General features: G+C 40.2%; 1 protein-coding gene across 17 annotated transcripts in view; it reads right to left on the reverse strand.

The window, feature by feature from the left end:
• Nucleotides 1–26,102, reverse strand: part of ablim2 (actin binding LIM protein family, member 2) — a 53,992-nt gene that overhangs the window by 19,780 nt on the left and 8,110 nt on the right. For 3 of the 17 annotated variants that reach the window (XM_028428750.1, XM_028428747.1, XM_028428741.1), the window contains exons 1-7: nucleotides 22,749–22,976; nucleotides 18,093–18,134; nucleotides 14,675–14,845; nucleotides 5,038–5,221; nucleotides 3,461–3,573; nucleotides 3,137–3,263; nucleotides 2,577–2,670 (exon numbers count right to left, since the gene is read on the reverse strand). In XM_028428750.1, coding sequence (XP_028284551.1) covers nucleotides 2,577–2,670; nucleotides 3,137–3,263; nucleotides 3,461–3,573; nucleotides 5,038–5,221; nucleotides 14,675–14,845; nucleotides 18,093–18,134; nucleotides 22,749–22,764 — 747 coding nt within the window. In that variant the 5' untranslated portion in view covers nucleotides 22,765–22,976. Of the gene's footprint in view, nucleotides 1–2,576; nucleotides 2,671–3,136; nucleotides 3,264–3,460; nucleotides 3,574–5,037; nucleotides 5,222–14,674; nucleotides 14,846–18,092; nucleotides 18,135–22,748; nucleotides 22,979–26,102 lie in introns of those variants that run through there. The other 14 variants (XM_028428738.1, XM_028428735.1, XM_028428740.1 and 11 more) reach the window with 10 other exon arrangements.

Raw genomic sequence — 26,102 nt, forward strand, 5'->3', positions numbered from 1 at the left:
CTAGTTATTGACTCGATATGTCCCCACAGCGCAGACTCTTTGATCTTAACCAAATGTCATGGCATTTTGGATGCTCAAGTCTTTCAGTTACTGTTTCAAAAAGCAGCCTGGTGCAGGTAGAACGTCTGGACATGGCCACTAAATCTAATATACTGTAACAACCGTGCTGGCCTTTGATTAAAAAAATAACAAAGTACGCCAAAGAGCTGGGCCTGAATTTATTAAAAATTTTAGCTCTCAGAGGACTGACACCACCCAAAGTTTTTATTAGTTTGCACGTAATATACTGTCGATTTTAATACTGTGCTGTATTAACTCATTTATCAGTGGCACTGCCTGCAGCCAATAAAATACACCTGTTTTAAAGGATGAGGGCAGGAATAGAAGGAAATAGATCGCTTTTAGCCAACACTAATACCATTTCCTGCAACATTACAACACACACTCACTTTATAGGTACTTTTTGTTCTGCCTGACATACCGGATAGGCAAACATAATGTGGGTGATGTCATTCCAACACTGAGAAACACAGAAACATGCTCTCATTCTGTTTCTAATGTTTCCACTGCTCTGCAGATGCTGGAACCTGATAGGTGTTTATGAAAAGAGAGATCAGTAGAGTCTGTCATCTGATGAAAAGAGCGAGAGAATGTGGGAGAGAAGGATCGTTATTTGTCCCTATAAAGCTGCTCTGTTGTTCAGAGGTCATGGCGGGAGCTTCCAAGACCCCCTCTGTCTAAAAGCTTTCTTCCTCTCATCCCTCTCTCCGTCCAAGGAGAGTATCCTGTGTCCATTCTCCCCAACACTGCAAAACAACAGGCCGCTTCACTGGAACTGCATTCCATTGCACTGATTTCCACCTGCCAACAGTAGCATCAGTCTCATCTAACCCCGATCACCTGTCCCTGCCTCTTTCTCACTCTATTGTCAATTTAAAGTGCCAGGTCATAATAAATCTGCAAGTTTTAAATATGTTATAGGAAAAAAACCCTTAGTCTGATATAGTTCAATATGTTCATACATTTGAGGCCAGCAGAATATAGACTTAAATGGTAGCCACAAAATTAAAACACTACAAGACCTTTGAAATGGGACCAGCCCAGATTCACCCCGGACAGACCTTACAGCTCCTGTAAAAGATGCTTGACTCTGCCTTTAAACTAAATAGAAAACACAAAGAAAACTCCTTGGTAAAAGAGGAATAATCTCACCCCAGATATTTGTCCCCATTGCACAGCCCGTTGGTTCAGACTTCTTTCTCTCAGCTGGGTGTAAGAAGCAGCCGTGAGCATGGTGCTTTCTTTGGCTCTCTCTTTCACTCTGACTCTACATACACTGTTCAAAACCACCTGTACACCACCTAAATCAGGTCACAGTACACTGACACGCACATGACTTCATGACCGTGACAACCTGAGGATGATGTGTGTGTTCTTTCTAATACCTTCGTATCTGATGACACAATAAAGAAAATGCACACCGGTGACGTTTTAGGAGGATGGAGAGTGTAATCTGTTCTAGAACAGGGGGCTGGGTCTCTTTGTGTTATGGCACAGAGAGGACTGCAGGGGCGGATGGGTACCTGAGTGTGGCTTACAATGAATGGGTGACCTGCCTGTGGGGCAGAGAGAGGAAAAAAGAGGCAGGAGTACAGTATGTGTGTGTAATAGAGAGCAAGGTCAAAGCCATTAGCCCGGCGCTACAAAAAAAAGAGATTTTGCTGAATAGTCGAGCAGGCCAAACAACAGAGTAGATACTGGCTGGCTGCTTGTTCCCTGTGGACCCACTGATAGTAGGCTACAAAGGGACACTACAAAGTTACAAATCACAGTTCTCCAGGACATGTTCCTGTTCCCTAAGTGAGCAGGTCAGAGCGTACAGCAACAGAACTGGTCAGACTGTGTGTTAGCGTTTACTTCTTCCATTGGGATGAGTAGAACCATGAACCACCAGAAATCTCCTCAAAGGATGAGACAGATAAAATGCCTATGTGACACAGATGCAGGAATTAACTGCTCAGTCCTGTTTCGAAACTATATATATTATCTTTATCTCACTCTGTAAGTCTACACATAGCTTTTCTTTTCTTCTTGTATTTGTCCAAGCTACAAGTCTGTCCATTAGACAACATCTGTCCACTGATGTTTTGCAGTTTTACCAGAACAGTCTGTAGGAGGTGCTGCCTGAAAGGGAACAAAAGTCTATGCATGCAGATAACAGTACACAAAGGCTGTACCATGCATCTATGGTCATTATCAGATAATATATGTAAACCCCCTGCCAATGTACTACAGTGTGTGCACAAAATCACCCCTCACTCTAGAAGCATTTTTTATACTGCATTAGCAAGAGCAGATTAATTTTTAATGACTGCTCTGGGACAACAAAGCAGTCTGTTCAGTGGAAATATGAGAATGAAAAAATAAAAGAATACAATGAAATAATGTTCAAAATCAAAGCTGATCCCGCACTCTCCATAATTCAACTGCAGTAATGACACCACTTCCATCCATCCAGATTGCTACATGCCACATGCTAACAGCTACCACAGAGCATGTTTCTATCTTTGCCGTACCTCCAGGACTTTCCCGGTAATGTACTTCTTGCAGCTCTCACACTGGATGCCGAACATGGCGTGGTAGTCTGTCTCACAGTAGGGGATCCCATCCCTGTTAGACAGCACAGGACAAGACAGCAGATCAGAGACAGCACACTCCATCAGATACACTTCACGTCACAGAGGAGACAGCTCAGATACTCAGAGCGCAGCAAGTCAGAGCTGATGGCACTCAGCAGGTGTTTCTAATGACTTATTGTATTTTGATCATTTGGCACCACTTTGCTCTGTAGTACTGGTTTACAGATTGGAATATGAAGCCTAACTGTTTTCTGTGTGTGCTGGTGAAATTTGGTTTAGCTGTGGAGAAGACTGAACAGATTTTACAAAGACATTTACACATGCTCAGATCAGTGCATTCCTTATGTATTGATTAATAAGTGATCACTACCCAGCAATCTGAATGCTCGCTGTTTGAAACAGGAACAGACAAATGAATATTGCCAAGTCTGAAGGATTAAAAAGATTTTAAAGGAATAACTTATATGACATGAATATATTTATATAGATCCACTTACTTGCTGATGTACTCAGCATTGAGCACCTTGTTGCAGACTTTACACTTGAAGCAGCCCAGGTGCCAATGTTTGTCCAGCGCTACAAGGGACTGTTCATTCTTAAATTCCTTCCCACAGCCGCAGCAGTCTGCACAGAGCACAGTGGAAGATTAGCTACTGTTTGATGAGTAATGATACCAAAGGTCACTTTCTTTAAATAAGAGACATTGGACAAAGAGAGGAACACAATTTAACAAAGTGCTAGTTTAAACGATGGAACAAACATTCTGAAGTTTACTTGATTTATGCTTTAAAAAGAGAAAGAGGCAGAGAAGAAGCACTGACTGTGGACAGCCTGTATGGGTGCAGGGCTGTTGGCAGGCAGTGGGTGGGTACAATTTTGGCAGATACACTCCTTCCCATTAAATGTCACTCGGTCGCCAGCTGGGAATGGCTGTCTGTAAACAAACAAGTCAGACAGAACATGAGATGAGGCTAGGAGTATGACATTGATTCCATAATGCAGCTTAACTTTCACAGACGAAAAATTGGTGAAATGCTTTCACACCTGCATACATTTGAAATGAAGCATTACTATACTGATGACTGGGAGTAGCTCATGGTGTCATGGTGAAAAAAATAAAGTTAATTAATTGAACGTATTATTATTTATTACATTATACTGACACTAACTGATCAGCCAAAGTCCTTGTGGAGATAAATGCTAGCATACGGCAGAAGAGCCATTTACAAACACAATAAAGCAACATTAATGTGTCCTGGCTGTTTGTGCTTGCTGCATCAACACAGCTGCTGTCACTGAGTCAAGTGCTGAAGGAATGATGATTTCTTGACGTGCTGCCACGTGCTGCATCCTACAGCTGGGAAATGTGATATAAGAGTTACACACTGTTACAGCCAGATACTGAGAGAGAAATACCATCAAGGCAGCAACGTTTTATAGCTTGTCAATTGTTGTTTTTGATATGGTTGGTTTGATTCAGCTAATGTCCTTGATATGTCCTTGCAGCAATATTGATGAATATTTGAACAATAGTATGTTAGTGAAGCACAAGTGTAGTTCTCCATGTAGACACAAACCAGACAGTGACAATGAAAAACATAGCTTGATTATTTATCACCATAAAGCAATGCTAGTATTTCTCACTCACACACACACAACTGTGCCTGGTGCCTAATCTTGAACTCTCTCAGCCCTATTTTTAAATTGCTCACAATAAGCCTGTGTGTTTTACCACCACAAAAGTGATATTTGTTACACGAGAAGCACAGAAGTGAGATGATCACATTACTAACCTCAAATGCCACACTGGAACATTCTGATCTCAGGTTAGATCACCAATGTATATTCAGAGGCACACACAGAAAACCCAGCCCCAGTTCGCAAGACACTTAACACTAGCTGTGGGAATGGGTTAAGTGGCCACACTGACTGACCACACACTTAAAATTCCTGCCCGAGAGAGGCTCCCATTACCTTTCTAGGCCTGAGAACTAATGCACACACACACATGGATTGAAACAGGTGAAGAGGACTACGCAGTGACACGTGTCTTCACGTGCTCTCCTATATTTATATATATTTATATTCATATATATAGTGGGAGTGTTACAGCTTGTAAATGAAACCTACAGCACAGGAGTCCTGCTATGTGTAAAAAAAATAATTTTTATTTACTTGATTTGAAACTCTCATGGAGCAAGTGATGGGAAAGTAAGAGTCTGAAACCCCATCCAGCCATCTCTACAGTAAGCTCATGTTAAATATGTTTGAGACCTTGTTTGACCTTGTGTTTAGCAGGTCCTATACACTTTTGGCTGATATGAACATGGGCACTTATGTTATGATACTCTGGTTGAAACCTCTGTGCGTTCATTATCCCAGTATCCCTGTTTCTTACTTGCACGAGGCACAGACGAAGCAGCGGGGATGATAGGTCTTTCCCAGTGCGGACACTACCTCCCCCTCGATGAAGTCTTGGCAGCTGAAGCAGCGAGTCCCATACATCCGCTGGTAGTCCAGAGTACAGATGTATTCACCCTGCCGCAAAAAGAAGCCTCCCTGGGCCAGCTCACAACCACACACTGAGAAGGAGAAGAGGAGGAAAATGAGGAGAGGGGCAGATTAGATTAGGGTGATGATTTAATACTTCAGAAATAAAACCTGATGAATTCACACTGTAGAAAATGTCTCAAGCATCACCAAGGACAAACATTAGGTTTGTTAACATCGTTGTCTTGGTTATATCTTTCCTAAATGCAGCTGTATTTGGGAATTATGCATTTGTGAGCAACACTATAAAACTCATGAAACAACTCATGTACACACTTGATCTTATATATATTGATCTTTAAAGAACAACGGGGAAGAGTGAGCAGACCCAGCCTGACCCCTCTTGTCTGTCAACCTCTTTTAAAAGCCAATAACATCACATGACAATGGGTATGTTATTACCATGTGTGTAAACACTGCACCATGTCTGGCTTTTAACAAAACATGACAGGAACTCTCAGTAATTACACACAGTAACCATAGCAACGGCATGACATCACAGTGCTGCCACACCCTAAAGGGGGGAAACCTCTCTATATTTTTCCACTCCTTTGGCAAAAACAAAACCCCTCCTGTCTTTCCCTCTATTCTTTCTGTGTGGAAAGAACAACAGGAAACACGGACGGGACATGTCTGTGCTGGTTGATCATATGCCCTCTTGGACATTTAGCACACACATGCACACTTGAATATGATGTCTCACACTTGCAGGGATACGTGAAAGTATGAGGTATGGCACACACCCCGCATAATACAGGTAGGAATGTGAGAAGGCATGACAAGTATAAAATGTGCATGATGTCAGTGACAGAGGATGTTCCAGCACTCATTAAGACCTCAGTGTGAATGCACGTCCACTTCACTGACACTCAGTTCCAATCAGTGCGACCCAGCACAAGCTTACAGGTAAACAACCACCAATCTGAGATGAAAACAACACATTTAGTTGCACTAAATTTACATTTTCTCTTATGTCCTACTGTGATGTTGAACAACTCCTATGTAGGGATCAATCTTGTGCCTACAGGGATTAGAGGAATTAAAAGTGACTGACATACACTGCCGTAGAAGAAGCAGGATTAAAAGCGCCTGTAGTGTTTTTATCTGTTCCATACACACTTAAACTCAAACATCGCACACTTTCCCACTGGTTGCATAACATTCCGACTCTCCCACACTCTTATCCCGTTGTAAAAACTTTGACCGGGATGGTTGGACCAACCTTTGTTCAGCATTTGCACCATTTCACTTTTTTTATCAGGTCCCAACAGGGGTTACGACGTGCTAATAAAACAACCACAACAATAAGAGCAGTAATGTTTTCTCAGGAAGTGGACGACATACTTTCCAGTGGCTACTACCGGCTCCCTTACATCCGGTTCAGATGTCTGGCAACACCAGCTTTACTCCATCAGCCATCCAGATGGATGGGAAAGCTGAGTGGGTGGATATCTGACATAAAATATATTAGAAAAGCTAAAAGGTTGAATTCATGAAAGTGACATTAAGGTTTAAATAACTGTGTTCCAAGTGTGTTTATAATGATGGTAAACCAACTGGATGAAATTACTGTATGCTGGTCTAGATTTGTTTGGAATGTGACGCATTGAGAATATCTTAAGATATTTGTTAACTGGAACTCAACACAGACTTCTCCGAAAAGACTTAGAAAAAGCTCAGAACCATAGCAAGAGATACGACAGGCTAATAGGCATACAGAGACAAAAATCCTAACTCAGAGTTCTGACTGCTGTTTTTCATCAGCTTGTCTTTCAATCCCTGTATATTTATACCTGCACTGCCAGTTGGCACTACTCCTCTTTTTACTGTATTTTGACATATTTACTTAAGAACCTTGGCAGTGGAGATATGAGAGCCACTTGAAACCCATTCATAGTGCTAACATTAGCATAAAGCATTGCATCTTTCCAAAAGTGATAGCAGGCCCAACCATTTTATAATATTAGTTTCATCTGCACAAGAGCTGCATCGAACACTGCAGAGGAGTATGTTACTTGCTGAGTGCATTACATAAGAAGAGGAAGACAGAAGATGTTCTTTCAGGCTTGTCCCTCATTGCTATTGTAGACCGTCAAGGCTGTCTTCTTTTCATCCCTTACTTGTAGCTTTCATCTTTCCTTCCCATCAATCCTTAATCCCTCATCCATCTGGGACCTATTAAAAGGCAGGGAAAAGTGGACGAAATGGAGCAGAACAGGCCGCGGAAGTCAGTAAACTTATTCTTTTTAGAATATGAACTTAGAAAATAGTAGAATATTCTTGTTAACCTGTAGGTTCACCATCATTAGACTTCAACTAACAGTTAATTGCATATAGTCACCTAATTTCTTTTAACAGTGTGGAATGAAGACAATGAGTGAGGTGTTGAAGTTGTATTTGGAAGAGTTGTTTCTATCTTTGGCACTCCTGTTTCCAAACATCCTATTCATTTTCTCATACATAATAACACATGACTCACAGATGAAGCAGGTAAGTAGCAATTGAACAAAGAAGTCATGAAACTGGAGAAATCAGTTCAAGCCATAAAATGATTTTCAGAATCTGCCTTCAACCTGACTCCAAACCTCACTCCATGTTATGTTCAACCAGCTATTTCATCATTTTAAAACCATTCCATCTCTATGACAATACAGGGTGTGTATGTGTTCACCCTTCATTTAGGCCTCAGTGGATGAGATCATGAAGCAGCTAATTAGTCATTTTGTCCTGAGACACAGCTGAAGAGATCAAAATGTGTTGGAGCTCCATGCCTGCAGAGGGATAAAACATCAACACATGGCAAGAGTGTTTGACCTTTTGAACTCTGGGTGTGGGTGTGTAGGAGGTGTGAGGCGTGAATACATAAGCATGTGTTAGGTAGTAACTGTTATGATTATCTGTCACGCCACCACAACCCATAATATAACAAACAAGAAAAACTTAAATAAACAAAGCAACCCCTCCTCTATTTCAACTGGTTCTTCTCAGGTTGCTGGTGTGAAGTAAGTATAAAGGTTAAACTGCAGAAGGAACACAATTACAACATTTTCCAAGGCTGAAAGGAAGATTACTGTACAGGAAACTGATTACTTCCATCTCTGAAGGCTTATCTCATGCACTGTGAAGCCACTTACATAATGTGAATGTACTCAAAGGTTCTTGGAGGAATTCAGAGTGTTGTTGAATCTGCTCCCTCCGCACTGGAGGATCAGAGAGCCGAGTCTGTTCTGCTACTTCTTGAATTCAGCATGGAGAATGAGCGAGGAAGTTGCATGAATGAATGGATGGATGTGCAACAAATTTGCCTAGTTGTAATTTATTTATAAATAAAACATCTGTGCATCTGTTTTACTTTGGCCCAAAGAGAAGAAAATGAAAGATTTGAGGAGGAAACCATGTTAAAACTAGTGCTGGATATAAATGTTTAACTTCCAACTTCCCTTCATACAACAGCAAGCAGCCATTTAACCACAAACAAGCTGTAATTACATTATATACAGTTACAGGGTTATATTATATGTACACTACATGTCCAGCAATTTCTGTAGATGGTAGATAAGCATTTAGCAGCTAAATAAAGATAAACTGTGTGTATCCATATGTGGCACTGTGTGATGTAAAAATAAGCAACAGCTTGCTAGCATATTAGCAAACAATTATCAACAATAACATTTACCAAATTGTTACTGTATAGATTCTATAACAATAAAGTCAAAACTACAACTTTTGACATTGCAAAATAGTGTGTCTGTTTGAATTTAGACCAATGTATTTTTTGATTCCTCAGAGTAACTCACTTATATAATGTGTGTGCAGGCTACCACTGCAGAGGAGGATATAAGATGCAGCACCCTACAAATGAATTGAATCTGCATGTCATGTAAGACAGATGTAATTTGGTCTAACCCAATTCAGTAGCCCTGAGTGGAGAATTCAAGTTCTTGATCACATCTAAGGAGCTCTGTCCGGTGTGTGTGTTTCACTGAGAAAGACCATGTGTCTTTATAACACACTATAGCCCTGGAGATCTAATTTACTGGCACGATATGGTGCAATAAAAAATATATGTGCTGTGTTGTTGCAGTACATGAGAGTGACCTTCACTGTGCTTCATGTTTCACAATGAGGCTTGCTGTGTGTGTGTGAGTGTGTGTGAGCGGCAGGGTTAAATATACATGTGCTATGTGCTTTCTGCTATGAATGTCTGACCTTGACTGCAACTCATTTTTTACAATGACTCACCATCCATGTGTAGGGGTGCATGTGGCAGGGTGGTTGGGGTGTGGGTGGTGTTGTCATTCATTAGTCCATTTTTTTATGACCTTGACTATACTGTCTACAGCACTGCTGGACGGCTGGCATTGATTTGACAAGTTAAATGCAGGGGAGACAATAGGCAGGGTACGTCTGCCTATTGTCTCATGGTAACATCTACTTATTGTTGGATTTATCAGAGAGCAATGAGAATCATGAGAAACAAAGTGACGAAATAAAACATTACAAGTCCTATATTCAAGTCCTTACAGCCCATATGGGAATGATGAAAAGCATGTCAATAACAAACATGGTTCCATAGACTTTAGATGTTTTCCAGGATGTGTGTGTCTGTGTGTGCATTTTCCATCATGCATTTAGATCTGATAGTGACTGCTTAGTACACACTGGATATCTGCATGTGTGTTGTCTGTAATGAGGATTATGATGTGTAAATCTTCACCCAGGATAAACCTGCTACTATTACTTCAGTTTCAACAGCCACAGAAAAAGCACGAGAATTGTATTGATAGCACACCACAGCTAAATCTTTAAAAAAATCATATGTATGGTACGGCAATGATGCATAAATGTCAGATTAGCTTTGCAGAGTGTGCACACTGTCACTGTCTTCCATACTATCACCATCCCAACCCATATATGAACCAATATGTGAGGTCAGCACCCCTGGCCGAATGACGAAAACACACACACACATACACGCTCCCTCTTGGCTGTGTTCTGGTCAGCTGACTTCCAAGAAAGAGAGACAATCCAATAGCCAACACCCTACTGAGAACATCGCAACCATCTGCTATTATAACACCATTGCTCCGACCACTGGGATCTCAACATGTGGTCAGCAGCGTCTATTCACTTCCAGTAAGATGCACACTATGGCTGAGTAGTTGTGCAAAAACAATGGGATCCATAAAACTGCAATTTAACACAACACAAAGGAAACATTCACCTCTGACATTGCTTATTGTTGTCTACTTTTACATACAGACAGGAAAGCTACCATATGTTTTGGATTTGACAGATCAGTTAAACTTGGACACAATTTCAAATCAAGATCAACTTACTGATTAGTTCTGAGTCCTTCAATTATGTCACACAGCCTCATTCTGTAGTGTTTTCACTGGATGTTTATTCTGAGCATTTGTAGGTATTGCAGTGTTGGCTTGGCAATGTCTTTTATTCATTTTTTTCATGACTGCACTCACTCTCACTTGTGATAAATGTATATCAAATAATCAGAAAATAATAACAATTTGATGCATGTTTTTACAATGCTGCATCTGGGTTCCAGACCAAGTGCAGAATAGCATTTTCTCTTTTGAGTTTTGATAATGATTTACCCTAAAACATCTGACTTAAGTTCTTTATAGTAAAATGTTGCAAATATGAGCAATTCGCATTCACTAATGGTTAGATATTCTAAAGGAGATACTCTTATGAGGTATTCATTTTATAATCACAGCAGATGCCTCATTACACTTCACCACAAAACTGAAACAGTGTGCACTTTAAGCAATAACCACAAGGTCGTGACTGCAATTAGCGATTACTGCGCTGACTAATTTGGGCTGTCACTATGAGAAGTTACAGCGGGCTGCGTAGAACATAAGAGAAATATGAAATACAGCAGTTTTCATGCAGTTGGAAATATCACTTATTTTAAGTGAATATTCGAATATTTTGAAACATCGCTTAATATGGGCAGATTGGTTCTTCCATGTGTAAAAAATTACATTGTAACTGCTCAGAATGCTTCACCTTACACACACATAGTTTTGTGTTTTTCTTTTTTTTACATATATGACGCACTTGTGGAATTGGGAGGGCCTCTGGCTGAGAAGATTGCACCCACATTATGAATAAAACTGTTTTTGGCTTTATAGAGTACAATAAAAGTTACCAGTCCTGTGTGTGCTCCTGTGAAAGTGGTGTGTGAATGACAAAGAAGCTGCATGCTTCCAAGCAGTCATTTCTGCAAATCTAAATCTGCTCTTAGTCTCTACATTTATCCGTTTTCATGCAGGCTTGCTTTCATTAGGGTGTGGCTGCATATTTTCACATTTCAGTGTTCCCTGCTGTATTCAAATGCTGTTTGGATGATGTGATGGTCTTTCATGAGCGCAAAAGCAGATTAGGGATAAAAGTCATCCTGAGTTGTTTTGCCAGGTCATTTTGTCTACAGCTGTCTGCTATTGATGGTGTCTCAGTGTCAGCTTAAAGGCGTCTGAGAAGCAGACATAACAGGATATACTGAGACAGCCACAGTACCTAAATAAGACACACTTCCTCAACAAAACAGCCTGGTGTTGATGGCAGCAACCATGAAAACAGCAATTAGTACTCATCAGATGCTCTGAAGCTTAAAGCTGCAGATTTGTGTATCACATGTTGGCACAATGTGACAATACATTTGGTGGGTCCATTGTGAGGAATTAAACATTATGACCACCCTTGCCATTCCTTGGTGCTTCCTACAGCCAAAATACACAGGCCCACCATAGCACTGACTGTAGACAAGACCCTCTGAACGTGTCCTGGCACCAAGACATTATGTGCAGAACCTCTAATTCCTGAAAACGGTGAGCATCTTGTCTTCTTTCCCTCATGCATTTTCTTCCCCAAAAAGGAAGCAAATGCAGAGGTGCTATAAAGCGGAATACCACAAAGGTTAGCTCGGGAATGCTTTAAAAATACCCGGTTGCAAAACTTCTGGAAAAGATTTAACAGCGGCAGTCTTGTAATGCTGATGGCCAAGAGGCTTTGACCTGGGATCACTGGGTAGTCAAGGACTTCCAAATATCTATCTCATAAATTCCACCTTATCTCCAGGCTTAAGTCCTGGTTTTGTAAAAGTCATGAATATAACCTTATGTGTATGACCTTGCTTATGTATAGTACTACCAAAGGAAAGTGCTACAAAGAATAAGTCCCAAGATTGAACCTCATAATTAATCAACTAGTTTTTCCTCAGAAAACTATCAGGCTGTCAACTTATTTAACTGTCTTTGAGTTGTGTAGATGTTTGCAAAGTACCATTTACCCAGCTCACATCGATAAGAAATCAGTATAGCAAGCAAACGAAGCTGTGTTTTAGCAGTGCACTTGGGCGTACATGTTGCTAAAAACAGAGCTCGTGTTTACTATAAGCAGCCAAGAGAAACCTTGATATGAGGCCAGTGCTAAAGAGGCCAATATTAACTCGTATCAATCCAATCCTGCTTACTGCTCACTGTTAATTGCACAGGGGTAGCGGCACGATGACGGATCGTCACATCAGACCTGGCGCTGTTAGCTTTGCTGGCTAACACCCAGGCTGGCTGTAATTGGTGCTAATATAGCAATAGAGCCAGGGGTCATGCTTCTCATCTGTCATTGACACAGTGTAGTTGGTCAGAGGTGAAGCAGATTGTGGTTATGATCTGTGCATCAAAAGCTAGTAGCAAGAGATATCACACCTGATTTCATTATCCATGATGAACTTGCTAAGTGAAAAAAACAACTAATGAGCACTGTATTTTGTTGAGCTTGGCTGCAAACGGTGTCAGGTATCGTTTTTATCTTTGATGTTAACTTGTAAGTTACAGAAAGAGCGGTCTGATCTCATCTCAGCCTGTTGTGGTTTATTTTATTTCCATCACTGAGTTTCAGATTCCTATCAGTCCACATCTGGAAGTTTTAATAGCAAATAACCAAACCCGAGTCCCCCCCTAACCCTCACAACAGAGGGATAATTAGCTCATTTAATAAGCCAAATTACTTGGAAATTCAATTAATATAGTCATGCTTTGGATTTATAGACAGATAAAATAGCCGGGGCATTTTCTGTGTAACTTGGGTGAGGTGAGCAGAGCATTTATGTAGCTACATCTATGTGGTATTAATATACCACGTGAATCCCTGCCATTAGCCAGCTTCCTTATTAAGCCCCTTTTGAAAGGAAGCCAAATACTTTCAGGGAGGAAAACATGCTCTCTGCCCCTTTAATCATGACATCCAGTAACTGCAAAATAATGACTTTCAAGTATTAACATCTGATGAACTTGTATGAGTAATTTGTAAGTGACCCAAGGCGTGTGATCAACGCAATTTACAATGCATTTTTTTTTATTTAAACATAAAAGCTCACCAAAAGAAACAAACTCAGCTCAGATCCTTCTCTTTATAGCTGCAAAATATTGCTGCACAAAATTGGACTTATTATCAATGTCAATTTAGACTAAGCAAATTAATGAAAGGAAGTGTGTTTAGTGAAAAATAAACACACACACACACATACCGCATGACTTGATTAACAGGCTGCCTTTAACAACCATTTATATACTCCTGTTGCACAGAACAGGTTTGGCTGGTACTTAATTACAATCCACCACAGGGAATTCAGTTGCAAACATGGGTTTGGTGAATACAGAATGCTTTTATTTGAAAACAAAATTACGTTCACAAAATTAAGGAAACTGATACCTAATGCATCATGGGAATGCACATTGAGGTAAAGGCAGAGGAGAAGGAGGAGCAAGAAGAGCTGATAGGAGCGGTGGTGGGGTGTATACGTACAGACAGGGAGTCTGCTGGTCAATGTAAGATTAAAGGCAATAAGCTCCAGGAAGCTGCAGACCCTGAAGATTGCTTAGCAACCTGAGTGTGTGTTGACATCAACAGCGGTCTGACACAAGGCTTGTGCTGAGAGTCTGGGACTGGGAGGGCCGCAAACACACACTTCAGTCACATGCATAAAGAAAAAAACATCTAACACCCACACCCACCCACAAGCACACGCACACTTAGAACATACTCACATTTCAAGTTTCTGACACTTACAGCTTCCCACCCAGAAATATGTACACAGAAGAAACCTCCTGCTTCCAATCACTCAGCACACGCTTTAACTGATTAGATAGGACCATCTGACTCCTAAGTGGAGTTCCTTTCGTAAATATGACCATGATACAATGCTGGAGTGGTAAAAATGGTGTGATCAGTCGCTTGTTTGTGTTTAGTCAAGGCTAATGAGAAACATGGTTATTTTACAGGTTTTATTTATTTTACAAAGACCTCTTAGTTACTACTCTGTATTTTACATTTGTGGTCTGCATTGGCTTTGAGGTCTATTTACCTATAAAGCACCACATACAAGTGTAATATGTTCCTGCACTATACAGCTATGGTATCTGCTGTGTAATGGTGTGAGGTGATATCTGGCTGCTACATACCTTTGCAGATGAAACACTTGATGTGGAAGTGTTTGTTCTGGACTCGGAGCGCCTCCCCTTTGCAGGGCTTCCCACAGGTCTGACAGGTGATAGGTCCTCCTCCTCCACCCTTCTGTTTCTGTTTCTGCTTCTGTTGCTCCAGAGGGCTGTGGACAGCCTGCTGCTGAAACACTGCAGGAGACAGAGACAAGACTATTTTAGACGGTATTCTAAATGGGACAGTGAGTACTTTGTCTTTAAAGGACAGCTGATAATAAAGACAGATACTGTTACGTTTTTTTTTATGTGTGTCATGAAAATATGTTGCTAGAATCTAGAAATATCTGCAATCGAGTGACCCCTTTATTCATACACTGTACACTTGTCCCCATTTGGTCCTTCAAACTTCATGCACTTTCTTGCAGTGTCATACTTAATTATTATAATAAAAACATTACTTTGATCTTTAAATATCCATGTTGTCACTTAGACTGTTCTTTCAGATCAGAATATTAAAAAGCACCAGTCTGCGCTGACGTTCTTTCTGTGAGATTTGACCCTCAGCTGACCCATCTCTTGACCAAGCTCTGGTCTGACTCCGGTGGGGTGAATAAGGTCTTTAACATGGGTGTGTCTGTCAGGACTCTGATTGTGTTGTGAACTAAAGTATGGCACTAAAAATAGACCTACTGATTTGTTTCAGTGATGTCTAATAAGGTGATCACATGAACAGCATGAATCCTAATATTTAATTGAATGCTTTTACCATCTGTATCCATCATTTATTCCTCACAATATATACAATGGCAACTTTTATACAACTAGTGTCAGATGTGACACTCAGCTGAGAAACAATGTACACAATGTATGATTGGGTCCAAACCTGGGTATCAATATTCCATCAAAACGTACTTATATGTCTGACACCAACCCTGCCTTTAATCTAGTTGTCCCCAGTCTTGCGTAGACCAGACCATATAAGCAAGCACAGACAATATAAATTCTGTTGCATGGACGTCATAACATTGACGATCTTCCAACCACTATCAAAGCAGTTACCGTCCTTTGTTCAAAACAGGAAGGACAGACTGTGCTGTAATGACAAACTTCTAATCAAGCAGTACAGCATCACCAAAGGCATTTGTCACAACATAAACTCTGAGATGCACATCCCAACTCTATCACCAGCACATCTTACCCTTTTACCCTTTCATCATAATCGTGGCAGAATAAGCTCACATACTGATCTGCCTTTCAGTACTGACTGGGCCATCGGCCGAATAATAGGCCCTTTGTGTTCTCAGGAAACATTTGTGTCGTCAGACCGGTTTCGTAAGGCCTCCATGGTTACCAATAATTAGGCATAGAAAGAGGAGTTCATCAAATGAATTGATTTAGAGAAGGAGGCAGAGAGAGAATGAAAGCACAACGGTAACAGCAACGAGCCAAACAGAGCTGCTTTTGGAACCTAACCAAGACCTTGCTTCTGGTGGACATTATCCTTTTTTCCTGGTTTGCTCGGTTCATTGGGTGTTTATAACGTGTTTTATTGGCACAGTGTTTTGACTTAATTTAAAGCTACAGTGTTTTTTTTCTCTCTACAATGTGGGAAAGAACATTTATCCACTCTGACACATTTCAATCTCGCAAATAAACCTATTTCCAACTCCACAGAGTCAACTGCTCACCTACAGTGGAGAACAAAGCTATTTTTTGGATTTTATTTTTTCTCTAAGAGAAAGTTGAGAATGTACCTGACACTGGACATTCCTGAGGTCAGCAAATGTAATCAAAATACAGAGTAAGGAAACCTCATGAAGTTTTCTTTGGATGATGTTAAAATTCAAAAAGCTGCTTTCACCCAGTTCATATTTCTAGATTACAATCTGATCTCTGAAATTTAAACTGAATCAAAACAACAGGGGTTTATTATGTATATTATACATATGTGTGGGCATTCTAACCAATAAAGACAAGAATTTAGAAGGCGAAGGTCTTGAGTCCTCATAAAAAAACAGGTCTTGGATCAAGCTGATTGCAACCATCTGGAAAAAACAACAGTCTAAAAGCAAGAGAAGGTGGAGAGGAGGGCATGCAGCTGTAATTGGTAGTCATGGGGAAGCCGGGAGGGGTTCTGCCTCCTGATCTGACCTGGCGTGCAGTGCTGAACCCTTGCACCTGTTAGGGGGGTGTCGTTTACTTCCCCTTCAAACAGCAAATAGAAGAGGAGGACGGAGATGAGGAAGAGAAAGGAGATGATGTGTCAGGCCAGAAGTAGAATCAAGAAAGCTCTTCCAGACATCGAGGCTGCCAGTAACTAAGACAGTTGTAGTGGTCTGTGATAAGGGTCCAAATATGTGTCGGTGGAAAGCAAGCTGACAAAATGAATAATGGTCCGCTCAGTCCATGTTAAATCACTGCACTTCTTTTGTGTGCTTGTTAAGTTGTTGGCAAGGCAGTGTTTGCATTTCTGTGTTTCAGGCATTTCAGAATGCCAAGTAATCAGGGTAGCTATCTATCCTTTTACCATAAATATATTCAGCCCCTTTGTCTTAAGGCAGATCTGCCAGGAGAGGATGGCCCCATTCTCACTAACATTATATGGATTCTATTGCTAGAATATATTTGGATTACCTGTTTTTTTATATGGCTTTAACTCAACAAAAGTAGTCAGTGAGAATTAAATTGCTGCAAGTCCAATTTTATACCAATTAAATTAAGTTCCTGCAACCAACTACCAGTAATGAGGTCAAAGTTTAAGAAGAAAGAAGCACAAGTAGGGAGTGGAAATTATTCATCTGGACATGGATGGTGTAAGAAGGTAATGGGTTTCCTCTCTCAATGCAGAGAGGAGTGACAGTGCTGAGTATAGCAGCATACATTTTAAAGTCTTTCCGCCTCCCATCCCCCCTCCTCCTCCCGGCACCATGTCTTCTCCAGGGGGGCCAGTTGTCCACATCATCAATCAGCCTCTCTGGTGTCTGTTCTGGCTGATGGCCACTACTGAAGCCTTTGTCGCAAAAGGTCGAAGCCAGGCAGGCAGCTATCTGAGCAATGCAACACTACATGTCTGTACTGCATACGGTCACACCACTGGAAGCCATTGGGAACACACACTGACTATGGGCAAGGCGTGAAGCTTACCACCTGCACACCTATACCAAATATAGGCATGTAGATATATAGCTTAATCACAGCAACTCTGTCCTGGAAAAAAACACACTTCTTAATTTTTATGAGAAAGAAATAGAAAAAAGAAAAACTAAATCTAGCAATAGCTCCTGAAACAACTTTGTTAATGGTACAACATGAAAAAGCTTTTTTAAGACACAACCACAGGCCACTACAGCATAGAACACACAAGCAACCATATCTCTAACACTTTTTCAAGAAGCCATGCTCCAGCACCTCCTAAAAATAGAGCGTTCCCTCAACTCACGGGGATCCCATGGTCCTCCGCAGCATTCCTGGTGTGAACCATCTGCAGAGGCGACAGGGGTGGGCAGGGGATCAAAATGCTCACATTACAACAGCAGGAGTAGTTTGTGGTGGCAGAGTGGTTGACCTTCGGGGACTTTCACTTTCATATGAGTAAACATAAGAACATTCGCCAAAAAAAAAATGCAGATTAAGTGTTGTTTTTCCTTTCATTGGAAAACAAGGGTATAATAAATAGCACAAGGGTCTCCGTTTGTTCCTTGCTTAGGCTAGCAGCTCAACATGACATATCATTTTACCAAAATGCTGATGGATACAAATAAACAAAGTTTCACTGCAGTAACATCTAGCATGGAGGGGATAGAGGTGGATGGTGGGTGGACAAAGCTCTCCCATACACTTGTGCAACTAAAGATAATGTTAGAGGAATCCTATTGTACCAGTACACTCTTTAACCTATATAAAACAGAGCCTGGCCAGTATAATAATCATCCGATATTAGCCTATTGCTAACTGTGACATCATCAGCACCATAGTTTAATTCGCTATTCCAAGACAAGTTGATTGCTAACAATATTTTTATGTGAATTTATTACTAAAAGGTGTGTCTTTCTCAATATGCACTTATATATGACTGTGTTGCAGCAAAATATGTCCCCACAGAAAAGCATGGTGCTAAACAAAAAGCTAATGACTGCTACAAGGATACTTGTCTAAATTCAAACTCACCTACTACCAACATTTATTCTGCTTCCATATTAAAAAGCAGTTTTTTGGTCTTGAATTTATGACCAAACAGGTTACTGAAAAAGGTCATCACACAGAGAATGTGCATTTTAAAGGCCTGTTAATCTGAAATTAGGACTATGAACATTTTAATTGGCTGAATTCACTTCCTCTTAAGGTTTAGATACTTTGATTAGCAACAGGCGAAATCTTTTAAGAGCCGGTTGACACATGGTCGTACCTTGGTTTTGCCATTACTTCACTCCTAAAGATTAACTCACTCCATTATTATACCATCATTAAAAGCCAAAGGAGGACATCCTCTAGGGCGAAACACAGAGGAATTACATACTTTATTGGACCATAGATGCATTCAGACAAGACATTATGAGTTATGTTTGCTCTAAAGTCCCTGTCATCCACCTGTGCTGTCACGTTTGCAAGCTGACCTGTACCACATTTTCTATCTCTGACCCTGAGGTCAAACACTACAGAAACCTGACCTTTGGCCTCTCTGACAAATGACACCAGAGCACCCTTGTTGGTACAGTCCTTACAGAGACAAGGGCATGTCATATCTGCCTTACTAAAACATTATTTAAGCAGTCATAAACCTCCAAAGCAACGCAAAGTCAAACAATAAATGTTTTTTAATGAATATGGTCTTTGTGTGAAAACATGATTCTTGCCATTCCTGTGACAAGATGACTGTGAATAGTTTTGCCACGTGGATAACACACAGCCTACAGATATAATCACATGTGTTCCTGCAGCTGGATGGACCTTTTCCATGTCTCTGCCTCAGGGTGGAGCATATACACTCCAATCTTGATATCTAAGATGTGTGAAAATAAGATTTAATGTGCATACATGGTTTGACTCCAGCTTTGTGCGAAACAATTGTGAAAGGCTCCTGTTTCAACATGGCAATGCCCTTAAACACAAAGCCAACTAAAGAAAGAAATAGTCTGGTTGTCCTAGTTCACTTGACTGATCTGCACTGAGTCCTGACCTTAAACACCTCTGGGATGCTCCTGTGACTAAATGGGAGCAGGTCAAGCACCACAATGAATGGAATGACCTGACTATGCATACCTGTATGGAACCATATGGTAAGGATCTAGCATTTTAATAAAGTTCAGTAGACAAGTGGAACCAACAAATTTATTATTAGAAAAGGTGCACGTATTGAACTTTTTTTAGTGCTCTTTTTGTTTAAAATTATGCTGTTGCAAAGGTTTGCTTTGTGAGGCTTACTTTAGAGAGACAAAGGATAATAATAAAGAGAGAATGACAAGGCAAACACTGAATAAAGAGAGTCAACATTTTTTGATCATTAGCTTGCTGAGTTGCAAATGCTGATGGCTTATGTAAGCGAAGCGCACTCACTCTGATGCAGCAGGACATCGCTGAACATGTCACAGTGCATGTATAATGTAAACGCATGTGAAGGATGCTTTGTTAATCTTAGTGACCAGGAAAGATTGTGGTGGAATGCAAAGGGCACAGCAGGCAGAGAGTTGGAGTAAAAAGACAGTAGGGATTGGAGTTTTGTGTGTGTGTGTGCTTTGCATGACTCATGAATAGAGGCTCTCTGTAGAAAGCATTGTGTCAGCGCTTTGAGTGGAGCTGGTGCAAAAACACTGGCATATGCCAAGCGCCTTTATCACCCAAGGGAGAGAGGGCAGTACAGCGGCAGTTGGATTCAAACACACAGCCCATTATCAGCATCCACAGGACATTACTCTACCTTGAACTGCACAAAGGTACATTATATAGTGAGCAAAGGGTGACCCCAATAACTGCCTCTTACATAACTCACCTGCTACTACAGATTTAGCAGTAAATTTAATGCCATATAAGAGCATTTAATTGCCATAATTCATTATGCAGTAAATTTTAAAGCTACGTTTATATTAACAAGGGGTGTAATAACTCAGTAATGTGAAAGTTGTTGCCCATAATGGCAAATAAACATGTTTTCAATGAAAAAGCAACCTATTTAACCACTTGGCAAGAAGCTGGTTAATATATAGTGATAGTTTTATTTTAGTTTAATTCTTAATGAAATGTCACTGTGGCTGGTACTAGTAAGCACACAGATGGTTTGTTTACTGGCAGGTCTGGAATGGCGATGGGCGTCGCTGTGACTGCTGACGAGCAGCCAGCCATTACATCACACACCCAGGATACACTGTCCTTGGCTAGGACGGATACATACACATGAGCCTGACTGCCTAGCCAACATACCTGTGTGAGTCAGCATGCATTTGTACGTGCAGAGGAACATTTTTTTATTTAATTAGAACATGAGAAAATATTTCAGTATGCTAACAGCTCGCTTTTTTCTCTGACATGTCACTGTAAGGTATGCGTGTGGAAGCACATGGCAGTGAGTGTTTGTGGGTGTGTCACTTCGCCACAAAACTTAACAAGCTTTGTCACATTGCAATGGCAGTGTACATGCCTTCTTGTTCTATGAAAAACACAGTTAAGACTGTGTATTTAAAGCAACAAAAAGAAACGGGGTGGCTTTAACAAGGCTGCTGAGAAAAAACAGTGGAAGAAGAGAGGAAATATTTATGGTGTTGTTTATAAGGACTAGCAGTATGGCTTCTTTTTATGGCCAAAGGAGCAGGATACATTGGTAAAGTACCTTTACCAAAGTTCTCATGCACACAAGCTTTAATATATGTGATGTATTTGCATAGCACTGCTTTGCATTTTTACTCTATTTTTACTTCACATTTTTTGTCACAGATTGACAGCTAGATGCTAGTTAGTTTTAGATAGATTTAAAAGATCCCTGACCACACAATACAGACTAGCTTAAAACCTACCTACAAGCTGGTTAGAGAAGAAAGAAAAGTTCTGATGCTACAGTATGCACTTTTAGCTTCTATCATGCAACACAAAATTGTTATCAAAAGTGTTTATCTTAGGATATCAGAGATCATATATATACACTCTATATTGTGCTAGTTTGTAATGGCAAAAGCAAAGAAGCCCAATTTCTGATTCTAACCACTGTTAGCTTCTTCGGTAATTTGCCTCAACACAATTTTTGAATAAAAAATGTCCAACTCCAATACACACTCACCACTGCTATTAAAAGGGAAGTTGGAAAGTTAGGCACATTTTGCAGTCAATATACTCTACATAGTTATTTTTAACTTCTGTCAGTGGTTGCACTGTCAGAGACACTAGCCAAAATTACACATGGTTGTTTGGATTTTTATTTTCTTAAATCCTTTCATACATAGAAAAAAAGTATATCCCTACATCATTTATAAGAGCATTTTGCCCTCTCATTGCATTGACATTTAATGTTAACAGTAGATGTTTTCAGTAGATAAAGAAACAACAAAAATATAATAAAACCATAGGGGGTCAACTTGTTATGCAATACAAAAAACACCGTTATTTAATATAGGAATATCACAGCAATTGCTTCACAGCAACTGGCCCACACCCCTTTGTAAGGAGCCCAAATGGCTTAACTCCCAGTGTTAGAGATGCAGGCAGGGGACCAAGACAACAGTGTTGTTGCCAGGGATGTTGCAGGCAGGCAGCATATCAACCTCTAGCACAGACATTCAGGCTGCTACTAGGCTTCTTGTTGTCATTGTTGTTGTCCTAAGCTTTACACTGGGATTACATAACATGAGGCCTGTATAGCTGCAGGTAAAGTGCAATTTACACATCCTTAAACAGTGCGCTCATCTGACACGAGTGATTTTCTCCTATCTGAGTTGTGGTTGTTGAGGTAAAATCAATAACTAACTACATGAGATTTGAGTAGTGAGTCAGGATGGCAACTAGGTAAAGGTAAGCCATAGTTACTGCAAGAAGATCATTAGCTATAAAGTCTCTCCTCTCCCTGCCAGGTGAACATGCCACATTCAGCTGATTAAAAAAAATCAAAGGTTACCTTTTTCCTCTGGCATCGTCTCAACTGTTCTCCCAAATGAATTAAATTGTTATGTCCTCTGCTGATGATTACAGACAATATCCCAGAATTCTTTTCAGAGTCCTCTGACAGAGTTGCGACATCCTCTGCAGCTCTGGTGTAATAATAGATGGGAGCACGGAGTGAGCACTCTGTCCGTCACTATCTCTGGAATGAGCTGTGGGTCATATGTTTCTCTCTCTCTCTCTCTCTCCCTCTCCCTCTCGCTCTAACTCTCTCTCTCTCTCTCTCTCTGTCTCTCTGAGTTATGGCAGCTATCTGTTATAAATAGAAGCATTTGGAGCTAAAAGAGAACGACACCTCTTGGTAATCTGTCACTGGGTGTGTCACAGTCCTCCCTGGCAGCATCAAACTCAGCTTCAGTGATAACTTATCTGGTGTTAAATACCTTTAGAATTCTGAAAGGTTTGACATATTAATACAGTGTTTGGTGTTTCATCTGGTTATTTTTTGAGCATTTCAAACTTCAGTCATCTTCATCTTAAAGGCACTTCTAACATTAAAGCTGTGCTAAATTAGAGCTACAAAACTCCCCCTTCTGGCAATAGGAATAATTACGCAAACATTGTTAATACCAAAGGAGCTGGAATGGATTATTGTCCTGGAAGTGTGGAAATGTATTTTTGTTCTGAAGACAACTATGAGTCTTTCCAGAGCTAATAGCAATATGTAGCTACTGTTTCCCTGCTCACCAAGGAGGAGCTTCAGTGTTATTTTTCAGTATTTGAGTTGCTGAGGCAGAATGCCGCCTTGACATTTTTACAAGTTAGCAAGCTAATTCATACATTATTTACTTGGCCTGTGCAGAGAGCAACTGCAATGTGTAAGTTACCATGTTCCAGTCTGACAAACTGCTAACATAGGTGACATCATACATCAATAAGATGATTATTCATACATTTTAAGGCCCTGGGAGAAACAATAAAGCTGAGGGTCCGAACACCTGTCTCAGACTATAGCAGCTGCAAGCACAAAGATGTAATTTCTCAGTCACTTTTATTGAATTTATGCTAAAGGAGTCCTGATAAGATATAAGATGGAAAGACCTTCAGATTCTCATGTGATACCATTTTCTTTTTCCATTGTGCCAAATCTTTAGTTTAAAAAATCACAACAGTATGCCATCATTACGTATCTAACGTGCTGCTAAATACAGTACAAGAGAAGCTTGTCTAGATATCTGAATTTATGTTCAATGTGACTTTATATTGAGCCGCTGTGCTTGTTGGTATTTAGAGACTAGCTTTAACTCTACTCATTGATTTAAGCAGATATCTAATCAATATCACACTTAGCCGTTGGGATTCATTGCTGTAGCAGTAATCAAATCAACTCTATGAGGTAAAAGATGAAGACCAAACTGACTTACAGAAACAGATAATAGGAGGACAAATTCATGTAAACATATCATTAAAAAGCTGTATGCAATTAAGTATTTTAATGGAATACGGATGGTCTGCTGAGAAGGCTGCTTTCTGTTAGTTAAATGTCTTACAGGCCTTCGTACTTGAATTATGTAGCGTGACTTAAATCACTAATTGTGTATTTTGTCCGAAACACTTACGATAGTACACAAAATGGTTGCGTGATGTGACTGAGAACTGTACATACAGTGCAGAAAAACAATGAGATCATTCTTCATTCAGCTGGTGTAGGGTCACCTTGGGGTAATGTTAATGATGTTGGACCTTCTCCATGTTTTGCGGCCCATAAAAACAATGGTCACTTCCACGGCGGTGAAGTAATCGGGCAGACTCATTAGGCACCATGCCAGGCATTCAGAACATGACTGAACCAGATGACCTGAGGTAGAGTATTCTGCCATGATGGAAATAACTGTTCCGTCATCTGAATTTTTGTAGGTGTGTATAAACCCACACATTCATGACTCTCAGATGATGAATCTTGACCTGATCACTGGGCCACATGGTCAAACAGCACTCTAAAGAACCTCAGCTATACTTTGTGTAAGCATGGCAGTTAAAAAACCTCACGGGCCGTAGAATCATTTCCTATATGTCATATAATTTTGCCACTATACAGCAAAAAATATATGGCAAAAACTGTAAGATTAAGATAAACAGGCTATGAGATTCAGATTTTTCCCTTTTTCACAATCTTTTTTTAGACAGATGGATATAAAACGCAAAAATGTACTTTCCTCAGCCTGCCCACTCAGGATATAAGTGTGAACCATTTTCTGCCATTAGCACAGTTAGTCATGCGTTATCTTCCAGTGTTCAGAGTAACTTTGATGCTAAACATTTGCTAGCATATGCAGGTTACACAGAGTTTAAGGATTGTCATAGACAGTGGTAGAGGAAGTACTGAAGCTTGTTACTTAAGTAAAAGTACAACTACCCAGCAAAATATATACTAATATATATATAAAAGTAGAAGTGTTACATCAACAATCCTACTTAAAAGTCTTAAGTACTTACTTATAAATGTACTTAAAGTATTAAAAGTAAAAGTACTCACACCGAATATATTTTATTGATTTCCATTGCAAAGGATATCTAATGAGGTTAAATAATCAAAGAAATGTTTGCTGTGTAAGTATTCCTGCTGAGATTAATGTTATGATTAATGTTAATCAGACATTAATGGATGGAGTCAGCTAACTGAGCCAGAGCACCAGCATTATGATTGAGGCTCATTATAGAAATACAGCTGGCAGCGTGACACCACCTCCCTGCAGAGTCTGACCTCACATCAGTCCAGCACTGTGTTCATAAAATGTAACAAGTAACTACAAACACTGTAGAAATGTAGTGGAGTAGAATGTACAGATAACAGCTGCAACATGTAATGGAGTAAAAGTATAAAGTATGCACTATTATTTTCACTTAAGTAAAGTATAAATACATTAAAAATTTAAAAAAAGTACAGTAACAAAGTACACATACTTAGTTACTTTCCACCACTGGTCATAGAAGTAGTGTTACTTACAATGTCATAGAGGACAGGCACAGCATGTGTGCCTTCGAAGCCATGGCATGGCAGGTAGATCGTGTCTACTGCGCCAAGTCACACCAGCAGGAGCGCATAGAAGAGACTATTAAAAACAACCAAAAATAACAGACAGGATGTACCAAAGGAGTGTATAATAACTGAGCTGATTGTCAGTGAGCAGAGACACATGCCAGAGGGACTGAGCATCCAAGCATGGCCTCATTTCATCTTAGACAACGTCCCCCTTCTTTCACACACATCCTCTATCCTTCACTTCTTTCTTTCCCTGTCATCTGAAGCTGTGACAGCTCATCAGTGAAACAAGAAGCAAAGGAAATGCTCAGTAAAATAGTAGGAAGC

The sequence above is a fragment of the Parambassis ranga genome, chromosome 18 (assembly GCF_900634625.1).
Source record: "Parambassis ranga chromosome 18, fParRan2.1, whole genome shotgun sequence".
Classification (NCBI taxonomy): domain Eukaryota; kingdom Metazoa; phylum Chordata; class Actinopteri; family Ambassidae; genus Parambassis; species Parambassis ranga.